Consider the following 14,759-nt stretch of genomic DNA (forward strand, 5'->3'; position numbering starts at 1 on the left):
CACCCATGTACCCAGTGGCCAATCAGTGGATAGTGGGCTTTTGGGGGAGGGGGGCCTTAAAGAGACAGTACCTATTATTGCCCGTGTCAAACAGAGGCTGAACTGAGGGTTTTCACAGAATAATAAGGGTTTTAATTTCAAATCATGCAACGCTACTACAGAGGCTCCACAGAGATAAAATATTAAACTTGTAATGTTTATAATATGGCCACTTTAATATTGTTTTACCTTTATTACAGTAATACATAAAAAATCTTAGTTAATAAACATTTAAAGGGTAAAAGGAAGTTGTGTTTTTCGCAGCTTGGTTGACTTACGCTCCATAAAATAGGCCCCGGGCTCCAGCCTCCAGACAATCTGACCCTTCTGGGTGCCATTCACGCCTCGGTTTTTACAGTCCCAAACGTTTGACGGATTGGTTTCATCTGCAGAGGAGAATAAATGTTAGCTAGACCGCAGTGTGTATTGACTTTGTCTTGAGAAAAATGGCGCACTTGCTGTGTTGACATTCCTCCTGATTCAAAGAATGTTAAATGACACAACAGGAGACAATTGTATAAGTTCTGGGTCCCGCTCTTGCTACAACAAACTAAAAACAGCTGCATCTGCTCATTCCATTAGTATGTTTAGTCTGCAGACTCTGTCTTTCAAAACACATGTTTGCCTTTAATCAGTGAAATCCATTCCCAAAATAGCCTCCACTCAACCTCTAACCAGAAGGACAAACACCAAACTTCCTCTGAGTTAAAAACATGGAGGGGGAATTCCGCTGCACATAGCACTTTTGCACACAGATTAATGAAGCACCAAACTCAGCTGACTGGAAAGGGAGGAGTGTGTGTGCAGAATATGTGTGTGCATAAGCAAGCCTGTGTGTGTGTCTGTGTATGTTTGAAGGGGAGGGCAAGTTGCTTATCATTGAATGTCTGCTTAGTCGAGGATAGTAGTAGCCCCTCTGGGATTTAAGACCCTGGTGCAGGTAATGAAGTCCTGGAGGCCTTATGATCGATATGAAGTGACCTGACGCCCGGCTCAGCACTTGCAGTCTACGCTATCTCTTTCTCCTAAACAGCAGTTTCACCTACAAGGTAAAGGTTAAGAAGACGCAGTCAACAAACAAGACCAGTGGGGCCGTGGAGGGTGGCAGAAACACAACAGAATCATTTGGAAAACACGTTTGAAAACTCTTTAACCTTTAATGTTTTTTTTTTCATGAAATAATGGCATGATGTGTCCAGAATATCCAGCAATCTGTTTTACTGCAGGTTTGTGTGACCTCTTAGAAGTCAAGCACATTCATTGTGTTCAGAAATCCATTATCCATTACTAACACAATACATCATGCTGCACAGCTCACTGACTGCAATTTTCCTCTAAATGACACTGTTTTAGACCGGCTATTATCTGGTGTGAAGAGACAACTTTGAGTTTCTGCTTCACTGTAAAATGCAATCTATCCGAAGTGACAGGGAGAAAGAAACTTACATTGTGAAGGCAACAACCATAGACACATCTCTCTATGATCTGTTTTGGGGGCTCAAACAACACTGGTTATGCTGTTCAACAATAATTTAGGGAAATGGTAAATAGACTTGAGCTTGTACATTTCTTTTCTAGTCTTCTGACTACTCAAAGCGCTTTTACACCACAGGTCACAGCTACACACTCACACACTGATGGTAGAGGCTGCTATGTAAAGTAACCATCAGATGTTATTCTTGAACCCCCAACCTACCAGTTGAGAGACGACCGACTCTACCACTGAGCCACAGCCGCCCACAAGGGCTGTTGTAATGTTCTAAATATATCCTGAAAGACATGGAAGTGCTGGACATGTAACAAGAAGTCTTTCACATTATTACATAAAAACAAACTAAAGTCAAAAACGTCTCATTGTTCCATAAGTCAAAAAGCCCACTGATATACGAGCAAGACAAAGAGTAAGAAATCCAGCCTTTTGTCATATGAATGGGCCTTTAGTCCACTATCAGAGCAAGTCTCAAGTCTCAAGTTTTCACCTGTTTGATGCATTTCCACATGTCTGAAGCTGGTGATTAAAGTAGATGATGACAGACAAAAAGTCTGCCTCTATACCCGAGCTGCGACTAAATGTTTGTCACTGTTGTGCTGATAATGTGACACTGAGTGATCAATCTTTAGGTCATAAAATCACAAAAACATAAATTGTATAACTGTACAAAATTAATAATTGCAATTTCAGACAGCCCAAAGTGACATCTTCAAAACATCAAAACTTCAAAACTTCAAAAGTTGTCAAAAATGGGATAATTAAGAATCTGGAAATGGAAAATCTTGAGACAGATCATGGTCAAAATATGTTGATCTAATTGTTTTTTCTTCAGTGTTCTTGATGATAATATCCAGAGCTCTTCTCAACACTTATTTTTCTGCCTTAACTCTGTTGCTGAACTATCTGTGAAACCTGCATGCCTTCGGGATACGAGCTGTCTTGACCTGCGCGACCTTAAAGCCGTTCAGCTGATCCAAGTGTTTTATTATTGAGGGCTGAGAGTAGCCAGGTAGAGTCCAACTCTGAGTCAATACTGCAACAGGAGCTGTTGACTCAACATGTAACAGCTCTGCCTCGGTATACAATAACATACACACCATCACAAAGCGTGCACAGCTCTCAGCTGAATGTGGGGTGGTCTCCAATAAATTCCAGCTAATCCTGCTTAGAGACAGAATTTGACAGGGAGAAATACATTGAGCTGTGTGCTGAGGAAGGCTATCAGGCTCAAACCTTCAGGTGGATCTGTCCATCCTGGTGAAAAGTAATACAGGAGAAATACTGATCAACGAGCACCTGTGTTGATAACAATCTCTGATTGCTTCCTGTTCTACACATATGACCACGAGCTGATGTTACCTCTGAGCTCACTGCTGATCCAGCTGTTTGCTGAATGCAGTAGTTGCTCTGAATTTAAGGATTAAAAATTTGTAATTAAATATTTCAGAATCTATAATAAATATCACATCAAATATAATAGTTTGGTTTGTTTGGTGTTTTTCAAAACACAGAGCTATGCATATCATTGACCCTTCAGCCCTAAAATAGAAGAACAAATCAAAATACATGCGATGAACTAGTGACATGCATTTAGAGCAGCATGCATGTAAGAGAGACTGGTCAGGCCTTTACTTGAGACCTCACTTCAACTTGAAAGCAAAGTCTGAAGTCTCAGAATATTCAAATTAACATCAACAGGAGGGCTTTGCATTGTAGTGTTTATTCTAAGGACTGCATTTCAGGTCTGCAGTAACAATATCAATGAGGTTTTAACAGAAAGTGTATTCATCGTTCAGAATTTTCACCAAAAAAACTTAGATCTTGATTTGCAATCTGCTAAATTTGAACCTTTCCTTTAAGATCTGAGTCTTGGCTCAGATTCATCTTGAATCTTGAGATTATACCTGGACCTAGAGAAAAGTTTAAATCAGCTTCACCAGCAACAGAAAAAATCTCATCTCACCAATGTGGTAGAGTCCAATCCAGTCTGTAGCGTCCACCTCCTCTTTGATATCCCAGGATATGACGAGGTTCTGGCCACGGTTCAACGTGTACTCCAAAGTGGACGCCGTTAGCGAAGACCGGCTGTGGGAGGTCACGAGATCCGTGTCGCTGTTAGCTCGTGGTAGGCCGATCGGACTGCTGACCATAGAAACGGTATCCACAGCAGCTCCGCCCCTCTCTGCAAGAGTTCGAAGGTTTTCTGGACTCAGTGTATGCCGGAGATGGGGGCTGCGCCTTCGAGGCGCTGACAGGTGTTCACGGCCCCCGACTGCAAGGTTAGGAGGATTGTGAGAACGGGTCCTTGGAGGTAGGACTGCTGTGGCCAGGGAAGGACGCATGGTGAACTGTTGGTAAAAGGGCAGCAACCAGGAGTAAAAACGGCTACTGAGAAGGCCCAAAACAGGCCGAGATGAGTCGGAGCTTCTTACGACTCGGGCTGCCGCGTCGACTCAGCTGAAATCCTCATGTTTGAAGAGCGTTTGGCCGTGACAGGAACCATACAGGAGCCTTAGAGATGATGTGTTGATTCCTTTGAAATGAAAGCTCCACTTATCGTCTCTTTCGGTCTTTGCAGCGCTACAAAACTGACCACGCTCATTTCATGTTCTCCAATGGCACTGAGGGACCTGAAGAGACACAGACAGAGAAGAAAGAGATTTAAAAAAAAAAACGCTCCAACAAAATAGAAGAAAGAATTTCTAGCTGTTTGATGCAACCAACCAAGGACTGAACACCCTTTGGTCATTGGTGAAGTTGTTTACTGTAAAAACCTGTTACCAAAGTAAATATCCCAGCAGAACCATTTTCAATACTCCTCCCTTTCTTCCTCTGACAACTCTTCTACTGAAAGAAGAAATGGATGTGCATAATTCTTATCTATTTGAATTACCTATCTTCATTGCCACTATTGTCATAATGGTAAGGAGTAAACACCTCTTTGATAAATCTATGAAACACTTAAAGTACATGTCACACATGCACTACACTCCTGAAAACTTCCAAACATGTTCGCTGTGGGCTGCATGTGTGAACACAATCCGGCCCCCCCGACAATATCTAGACTTCTTCCTCTTCCCAGAGAAGTCTGGGGGAACCAGTGTGTGAACGCAGCAGTTTCTATTCAGGAAAATCCAACATTTGAATCAACACGACCAATGAGAAATCTTTGGGATCTCTGTGAACATAATGAGGCTCTACACTCATATCCGCTTGCCAGTTTGTTCTTTTCCGCTCTTTGGTTGATAATGTGAATATGTTCAAACATGTAGCATTGATGTTAAGGTCATCATAGTGTCGTTAGCAATCTTGCGTATGTTGTAAACGGCTGCCAGGGGAAGGCTGTCCTGAAATGTTCTAGAAAAGTTTAGAGCTGCATGTGTGAAAGGGGCTTAAGAGTGTATGTATTATCCTCTGGTATGAAGAGACTTCACCACTCGGCAGAGGAGCGACCTTAATTTTGTCGTCAATCATTTCCATGTAACTACTGGGAAATTAAATCTTTAAATCATCCTACAAACCTTTACACACACACACACACACACACACACACACACACACACGATTTACACATCTCTGCATCTGTGCTTCTATGGTTTCTGTCAGTATAGGCCGCCTCGGTAAAAGGAGACAGGCAGCTGCATCTGCCTCCCAGGAAACTCTTCAATCAGCAAATGCCAGTTTGGGAGCCGTCTGGGGAGCGCTGTCTCCATCAGAGCCATTTTGTTTTTAAAGGGAGGATGGCATGTGACTTCTGAGTCTTGCCAAAGGCAGCTGGTTTTTTAGACAGGCTGAGAAGAAGAGGTTTTTTTTTTTTTTTTTTTGGGAGGGGGGGGGGGGGGTAATATTCAGCTAATATGTGCCTGTTCAGTCACCGGAAAACTGTGTGGGTTTTAGTCTGAGCTAAGCCCTGATATCTGTGGCATTTTAAGTGGGTATATGTCTCAAAAGCTGAGCTGTCCAGTGATGCTTTGAAACCATCGCTTCCTCTGCAGGGCTCAGCGTGTGGGCTGCACTGTATGCAACGCTGTACTTAATAAAAACATGTGGACTGTAAAGTTAGGAGCCTTCGAATAAGCACAACTGTGAAACTGCACGCCTGTCACTCAGGTTTGAAACACTCAACATATGTGACACTGACCTTTACATTTCCTTTGTATATTTTGATATTGAACTAATAGTTTTGAGATTGGTGCTTCATGTTCTATTGCTAAATAATAACTGACCCGGTCCAGGGTTCATTTTTTGTAATTCTAACAAACAGGGTTAAAGGATGATATCCAAGCCGATTCTTTAACGACAGAGTACCACCCTCATATCAGTAAAGTAAAAATCACCAGCAGCCAGTTAGCTGAGCAACAAGAGAGGAAATGTAGGCAAAGAATCAGACAGCTATCCTGCTTAAATCTAACTCTGAACCTCTTTTGTAACATGCATGCACGAAGAACTGTGGGACTGCGTGTCAGGATTTTAATCAAGCTTGGGCCCAGATATTTTTAGCCTGTAATTGATTCGATTTTTTTTTTTTTATTAATGTGTCATGAATAAATAATATGGCCGGCTTAAAATAGGCTTCAAAGACAGCATCATTCAGAAAAAGAGATCCAGAATCCAAAGTAGCATCAAAAATCCCAAATGCTGCATGAATAAACCATCGTTTCATTTTCCTGGAGGCTACTGAGACTAAAGCTGCCAACGAATAAGAAAACTAAAACTAAAACAAAACTATCGTTTCATTCAGCTGTGGTGTTTTCACCTGAAACATCTCAGGTTTCTAAAGATATATTTCATTAACCAATGGGAATCTTAACCAAGCTGTAACCTCTGGTGTTGTACATGAAGCTATGCCACAAGAGCAAAAAGGGGCAGTTCCTCGAGTGTCCACTTGAGGTGAGCTGCCATAGCCCAGCCATTAACAACCATATGTAATTCCCAGAAATTGGCACAATGACCCATTGATGTGCAGTCACCTTTAACTGGATTACTTTGATACTGAAGAAAATGTTTGAATATGATGATTCCGATGGAAGTCCTGGAGTTATTAGAAGCACATTTGACTTTGCTGTTTTAAGGACATTTAGCCAATACTCACTTTTATAGAGATTTTTATAGTACATTTTCAGTAGTGTAAATATTTGTGTCTATATGATCAGACTTTTGGATTTAAAGGAGTGTCTTTGTTTAGCTAACTGGAGCAGATTATACAGGATTTAATGGTTAATGGTAAATGGACTTGAGCTTGTATAGCACATTTCTAGTCTTCTGACTACTCGAAGCACTTTTACACCGCAGGTCACACCTACACATTCACACACTGATGGTAGAGGTTGCTATGTAAATTCATACACATTCATACGCCGCTGACAAAGCAGTGGGAGTCACTTGGGGTTAAGTGTCTTGCCCAAGGACACATCGGACATGTTGTTGCAGGAGCTGGGGCTCAAACCCCTGACTTTCCAACTGAGCCACAGCCGCCCCTCTCATTAAATGTAATAACAACAATTGAGCTGTGTGTTGTAGGCACGGCTTCTGTTCACCTGTCCCTTTAACCTCACTATGTCCTCCATCCACAACTACACCAGCTCACATCTGTCTCTACGTCATTCATCAAACTGACAAAAGGCTCAAATCTGAGGCCGAGGTAAATGCATCATATGGCACGCAAACTGCTTTTGGATGTCTACTTTGCTCTGTCATGTCATCCATCTTTCCCATCTTCTCCTCCCTTCAGTCTCGTTTGTAATCCGGAGACATATCAATGTGAAGATAACAAGCAGAAGTAGTAGTAGTGTGTGTTTGACTGTGGAAAATCTTCCCCACGCACAGATTGGTAAATAATTTCCAAAGCAATTTCAAGGCAGTATGGGTGTATGAAAAATTGTCCAATACACGGTGTAAACTGCTCCTGAGCTTCGGAATCAATCCACTTTGCATTTTGAACCGACTGAACAGAAATGATGAACCAGCCCCGGAGCTGATGTATGTGGATTGGCTGTGTTTCCATATAAACCAGGCCTGATATTGAAATAAAATCTGCTGCATTTGACATGGGGAAAGCCTGGACGCCCCTGACTCGACAAGATTACCAGAGCGTGGCTTCATCACACACACACACACACACACACACACACACACACACACACACACACACACACACACACACACACACACACACACACACACACACACACACACACACACACACACACACACACACATGTATACACACACACACATGCATGCATACACACACTGCATTCAGGGGATTTATGACGGAATAAAACCTTCATCACAGATGCAGGAATACGTAAATCCTGCTCACGTGTGTTCATGTTGCAGCAGGAGGGAGGGGCCATTAACCATCAGAAAAACAAACAGAGGTAAATGTGTGTTAAACTGCTGAGATGTTATATAATTGTGTGGCCCATGCAACCCTCCTCATGTGTGCCAGGCCTTGCACTCATTGTAAACATTAACTCTAAACCTGCTGTGCAGCGGGGGGACGCTGCGGCTGCACCAGCTCGGCTCGCGTCAGAGTGGATGAAGAGTCTGTTGACCCGCTGCACGCAGCAGCACAGACCGAAACATGACCTCAGGGGAGGACACTGAACAATCTGGACTCGCCCAGCTCTTTTTCTTCTGAAATACTGCGTTTTCTTTTATAATCCTGACTCGACCGCCCTGCTCAGCTTTGACCTGATATGGGATTACTGATTGACTCTAGGCCTAAACTGACACAGATTAACAAGGTGTTACAGAAAGTATTTTAAAATGTATTTTGTGTTTCTACTTCTAACCACTAACATGCTGTTAAACTTGACACCTTAAGGCTTAATTCAATTGCATAATTATTCAGGGGCGTGTCTAATTTGACAGGTGGGTGTGGCATAGTTGTGTGCTAGGAGGCTTCAGACCCACCTCAGCTCCTCCTCTTTGTCTGTTTCTGGATTTATAGAAAGTTAGGTTGATACAGCATTTCCAGTATGGTGACGGTTGAACCAATGGGCTATGCCACTGAGACTCCATGTTTTCTACGGCCTATGAGTGAATACTGAAAAGAGCCACATGTGCAGTGGAGGATCTGATGGAGTGTGGCAGAATGTGCTGGATTGCTGTGTAGCATTCCTGCAACAGGATGGCATCATGGAGGATCTGGAGATATTTGGGACGTACAAATAACGCCGTCATTTGTGACAGCTGTGTGTTTTATAAATGGCGAGGCTGAAGACGTCCGGCTGGTGTAGCGTCCCATGTGACAGGCGTGACTGACAGGCACCAGGGTAGCAGTAAGGCTGTACACCTCCCCTTACAAACCTCATGCCAAGAAAAAAAGATGTGCTGAATCTTCAAAATCAGAGGCGCATACACTGCTGTAAGCTGCACACACACACACACACACACGCACACACGCACACACGCGCACACACACACACACACACACACACACACACACACACGCACACGCATGCACGCACAGCTGGTTTGTGCTTCTTATGTTTCTGTTATCCCTGGAAAATCTTAATCTAGAGTTAATCCAAAATTTTTACTACTAATTTGATTTGTTATTTTTAGAAACATTAATTTCTGCCACTAGGATTCTCTCCATCTGATCAACAACAAAAGACAAAGTTTGATAAATGTTGTGATTCAGCATGGGATTCTGGGATAAAGTTGCATTCATGTTATGTCATTGTATTATGCTGAAATAGCCCCAAATAAAGTCAGGTACAAACCCTATTCACACAGGAACTCCTGATAATTTCCAGAACATTTCAGGACAATCTCCCCCTGACATCTTCCAGGGTGACCCTTTTCAAATGTGTCCCTTACATCGGGTGATTTTCCCTGTCAGGACAGGTAGCTGCAGAAGCAACATATCCAAGCTGCCTGACAAAGCGACAAAGGCCTGTCCCATGATGACAGCTCATCAATGCTAAGTTTTACTGAGTGTCTCCAAAGTATCAGCGAAAGAGTGGAACAGCACACACTGGCCATGCAGAAAGAGCATGAAGCCGCCTTGCACTGTGTGGATGCTTTAATCATCCTGTTACAAGTTGCTTCAGGTTTTTGCTCCCCTTGCATGATAAAAGCGTCTGCAGCCCGCCCACTCACTTGCGGCAAACTTCACATCACTTGCTGCTTTCTACATCAGCTCAGCCCGACTTCTTGCTCAGCCGTTCGTGTTTTACACACACTGCCAACCTGAAAAATCTAAAGGCTTTTTTTTTCAGCAGGGAAGTGAGTGTGTGAAAGGAGCTATACACGCATTCTCCCTCCTAAACCTGTGACGTATCAGCTGAGGGACGGGTAAATAAAATGGTAGTTTTATTGTACCTCTGGGTTATAATATTGTACAGAAAAGGGTACACAGCCACAGGAAATGTATAAACCTGTATGACGATACATAAACATATCCAGATGTAAATAGAAACGCAGTTTTGTAACGCACCAAAGTAACTTCCATGAGAAGGGTTTTCACTAAAGTTCACTTATTTTCATCATTTTATTGTATAAATAAAACAAAATAAAAAGAAGAGTGATCAATAGTGAAAATAAGAATATGTGTTGTGAACTGTGGGTTCTGTGATGTCAGTGAAGGGATTCCTCCTGCTCCTCACTCCCTTCCTCTCTGATCCTCTCTGGCCATGTGTGTGTGTGTGTGTGTTTGTGTGAGAGTGTTTGTGTGTGTGTGTGTGTGTGTGTGTGTGTGTGTGTGTGTGTGTGTGTGTGTGTGTGTGGTAATGTCAGCATTGGGACCCCTCTGTGCCCCTGTGGAGGTGACTGCTGCTCTTTACAGCCTGACAGAACGGGCACCTTGGGGAGCTGGCACTGAGGTCTTATTGTGCCTCACTGACACATGCGGTTAAGAACAAAGCACACAACCAGCAGCAAGAAGAATCACACACTGAAACAAATGCACCAAGGCTAATCAAAACCCCATTCACATTCTTATCCAAGCCGCTTCAAACAGTTACTCTGACCCAGAACAGAAGATGTAAATAAACTCTCTTCACAAACTGACCATGAACCTAAAGGTCCATGAAGACTGCGGTTCAACCAGCATCACTGCAGTGAGGCCTCGCTGGACGTAGCAGCTCTGTGAGTCATTCTGAGACAACACAGACCACAGAGTTGGTGCCAGAGTGTTCCCACTTCCCAGAAGAAGAAAAAAAAAGAGCAACCCCGTCCCGCTCGGGGTATTTTTCTAAACACATCGCCCTGGGTGTACATGTCTGGGATGAGTCACTCGTCAGGAGGCATCCCTCATGACAGGCCTCTGCCGGCCCAAAATAGCTTTTACGGCCGGAAAACTGATTGATATCGGCCTCGCCGAGTGAACAACGCCACCCTTTCTGTAAAAGAGGAATGCGGCCTGTGTTTGATTTGTGGAAGGCATTCAACATAGCTTTCTTCACTTTTTTGTTTGTTTGTTGTCAATTAAGGGAGGAAACAACGAGATAAAAGACGTAAAAGACCATCATGCTCTGATTAAATACATCGAATTCACAAAAAATGACATAAAAAAGTATTTTGTGCCTTTCTTTTGGGGAGGTAGTTATATGTGTTTTATTGGTATTGTTTCGCACTTTAGCAGGGAGGCTGATTTCTCTGTACATTGGCAATGTTTCAGTACCAAAACTAAACCTGTGCAATTTAGACACTTTGCAGGTGTTTGTTTGCAATTAATTTAAACCCCCCAAAAACCTGCAATATTGGGTTCCTAAGACTTTAATTTTTTAAGACTTTGTTATCATGACAAACCTAAACAGCCTTTGAGATGATGTCCAGTAACTTTTGGTGAATAAAGGACAGTCCTCAATATGAAAGAACTCTTATTCCTTATTCCTTTTTGCTCAGATTGTAATAGTTTTCCTTCTAATTAAAGCTGAGAGTTTGCATTGTAAGGCTCTTCTTAACCATAATACGAACATGTTCTTAACAAATATACACAGACCAAACACCAGGTGATGAGGTCATTCATTCCTCCTTCCTGTAACAGGTGTGCGAAACTTGCAAGTGAGTAAAGGAGACCTCACTCAAGAGGTGTTTGTACTCACCCACACATCTTCAAGAAAAAAGGTCTTATCAGGTAACATGACCATAAAAACAAACTGTGTGGGTGGGTGAGTCTGCCGCTTCAACAAACAGTCGACTCCTCAAAAGAAAGCCTCCATTTCTTCTCCCAAATCTAATCGAACAAACTATTGTATTACAGCAGTCCGGCATATTCATCTTCTTTTGGAGAGTAGTGCAATGCTTTTGTTCTATCTATTAAACAATTGGTAACGGAGGATTTCTACATCTTTTTACCCACCTCCTTACTTTAGAGCAACAAGCTCAAGGGCTGGTAAATGTAGCCGTTAGTAGAATGCAAAAAAAAAAAACTTAAATTACTCTAATGGACACTGCCACCAAGAGCGAGACAATCCCCATCAGGTTTCTTATTTAAATGCCTAACTTTAAAGCTACAGTGTTTAGGAATTCGGAATTCCGGCGCCTACTGAAGGTGTCTGAGTGAAACTGCACTGTCGTAAAAACACAGTGCTGTGTAGCCTCCCCCTGTGCTCCCCCTCACAGACAACGAGCATTTGTTGAAAAGTATCGGAGCGATGTTGTGGGAAGCCAACGACCCATGTGGACTGACGTGGTACTGTCATACTAGCAGATTTTATTTGTACAAATATGACTCTGCTAGCTTCTACAGTCCGTTGGATTGATTCTTTATTTGTATGCAAACATGGGACATATCGGGGGGGGGGGGGGGGGGGGGTGTTTAGATGACGTTCTGCACCCAGTAAAGCTGCTAAACATGAGACAACGATGACACTGATAGCAATACAGCCTAATTTTCGACGTGCTCTGTTGTGACTGACATCTGGAGGGATGTACACTCTGATTCTTGCTCGGTCACTCTCTTATTTTATTTTCTAAGCATCATTCTTCCTCGTCCTCTCCTGTCTCTTAGCCTCCGGCATTTTATCAAATAGTATCACGATGTGCTAACTGGCTGCCGTAAAGCTGTACGCACTTCTTGAGAGAACCTCGGCCTGCTGCCAAACGTACATAGTGCTATAAGCAGGCGACCAGGGAGCTATGTGGACGCCTATTGAAAGTTTTTGAACTGTTAGATCGACTATTTTAAGGTGGAAACGTTTATTGTTGCTTTAATGTAGAATTACACATTAACAGCCAGCAAGTGCAAAAACTAGTTTTGCTCGTCAAAGCTTCTTTTTCCCCATCAGGACATCTTTACATTCTTATATAACCCACCTGTTAAAATTACATTACACCTTTAAAATATGCATATTTCAGTGTGTGTCGAGTTTGAGTGACAGGTGGACACTGCTAGAGTCTGCTAGATGTCACCTCCATTTATTTCAAGCCATTGAACTTCACCTCACGGCCGTGTTTCTGTATAACAGCCTTTTAGAGAATTTTCATGCAAACAGCGGACAAATCATTTGTCTTGCTGTTTTATTTTTCAATACTAAGTGGACTGGGCAAGTTTTTCCAGTGACTGCGAGTCTAGTATTTTGGTAATATTTGATCTATAAGAAGCTATCAGTTAGGTCTCTGAACCTATATGGAGGCCTCTTAACAGATTAGTGCTAATAAGGTACCCAGTAATATGAAAAATACAACATGAATTTGTAACATTGTCAATCCCTTCCTGCTCCGTCCTCTCATCCATATCACATCTGACCAAAGATGGCAACAGCCAGGATGCTGAACTTGCTTTGAACCAGCAATCCTCAAAACAAATGGATGATATTGTGGCTACATACTTTTTAATCTTCGATTTAGAGGCTATAGTGTCCAGCACAACTTTTCGCTCACCCTGTAATCCATCAGTCCACAACCTCAAACTTCACACACTGACTCATCAGAAACATCTGCAACAGGGATTAAAAGGCTCTGAGCAAAATCTACATCACAGGTTTACCATGTGACAAATTCTGTCATATAAAGATATTTGTAATGATCTACAGGGGGGAAAAAAATCTGACAAAACTTGACTTTTGAAAAAATCAGCATGATTGCAAAGTGTATCATGTTTTTGAAAGCTGTGCATGTTTGCAGTTTTGCAGAATTCAATCAAATCAAACCCCTTGGGGAAGAAAAGTACAATTCATCTTAAAGCGGCATTTATAAACGAAATTGCAGGAACAATATAAACATCAGATCAACAAATCTCACTAATGAGTGCAAAGTGATATTTTAAAGTAAATGTCACGGGCTGCTATGCGCTCTGAGTGGTAGACGGTCATGTGAATGTAAACACAGACACCTCTCTGGAATCTGACCATCACGTCTTGGACCAAAAGAAAACGTGAAGGTAACCCCCGCTCATGGCACGATCACGTCAGCAAAATCACGTTACATAACAGTTGCTCTCCAACTTTAATCATTTCGACACAATATGTGCGCTGCGCCGAGGCCGCGCGCGCTGCCGCTTTGCGCACATGACAGAGCAGGCCATATAGGGACCGCACTGGCGGACTGTGCAGGTGTCATCGCTCGCTATTGGATTACTGTGGGAATTCCCTACGTCATTTTCTTTTAATGCATCTCTTGCACCAGACGCATGCATGAAAACAAAATCGATCAATTATCCCCTTCAGTGCAAAACCACAACAACATCAGACCGCGATACGCAGGAGGCGACGCTGCGGTTGTTAAATGACATATTCTGCTGCCCGAGCATCATCATCATCATCATCATCATCATCATCATCATCATCGTTAAGAGCAGCACTGCTTGAAGCCATGAACACCTACACTGTCCTTCCATTCCTGACTGCACTGTGTGTCAGAGCTTACCTTTGGCGCAGAGGTGCAGGATGGAAGACACGGTGTACGGATGATGACAGCGCTGCCACCAGCACCTGCTCAGTGGTTTCTGCGCGGGGATATCACGGTTTAGGTCGTTATCCCTGCAGTCCAAATGAGGAGAGACGGGCGGGGTGCCGCGCTAGCCCCCCCCCCTCTCCTCCCTCCCTCTCAGATCCCGAGCCAGGGCAGCTTAGGCTCGAAGTCACGTATCGAGACGGTATCCCTGTGAATGCTGCGGCGCTGCAGAGACACCTCGGCCCTATTCGGCAGCAGCCTCCAGAGGTGTGCGCATAAACTCCAGCAGCAACCTCCCTGCCACTCTGCTGCTGCTGCTGCTGCTGCTGCTGAGTCTTCAGGCGTGCAGCTCACACAGGCATCGCATCCTCATTTCTCC

At 43.2% G+C, this 14,759-nt stretch overlaps 1 protein-coding gene across 1 annotated transcript in view; it reads right to left on the reverse strand.

Annotated features, from left to right (window-relative positions):
* hecw2a (HECT, C2 and WW domain containing E3 ubiquitin protein ligase 2a) overlaps nt 1–14,496 on the reverse strand; it is a 41,449-nt gene extending 26,953 nt beyond the window's left edge. The window contains exons 1-3 of the mRNA XM_061053940.1: nt 14,354–14,496; nt 3,495–4,161; nt 318–425 (exon numbers count right to left, since the gene is read on the reverse strand). Of these exons, the coding sequence (XP_060909923.1) occupies nt 318–425; nt 3,495–3,873 (487 nt within the window). The 5' untranslated portion in view covers nt 3,874–4,161; nt 14,354–14,496. The remainder of the gene's footprint in view (nt 1–317; nt 426–3,494; nt 4,162–14,353) is intronic.
* Between the last annotated feature and the right edge of the window lie 263 nt (nt 14,497–14,759).

This window comes from Labrus mixtus, chromosome 13, assembly GCF_963584025.1.
Source record: "Labrus mixtus chromosome 13, fLabMix1.1, whole genome shotgun sequence".
Lineage (NCBI taxonomy): Eukaryota > Metazoa > Chordata > Actinopteri > Labriformes > Labridae > Labrus > Labrus mixtus.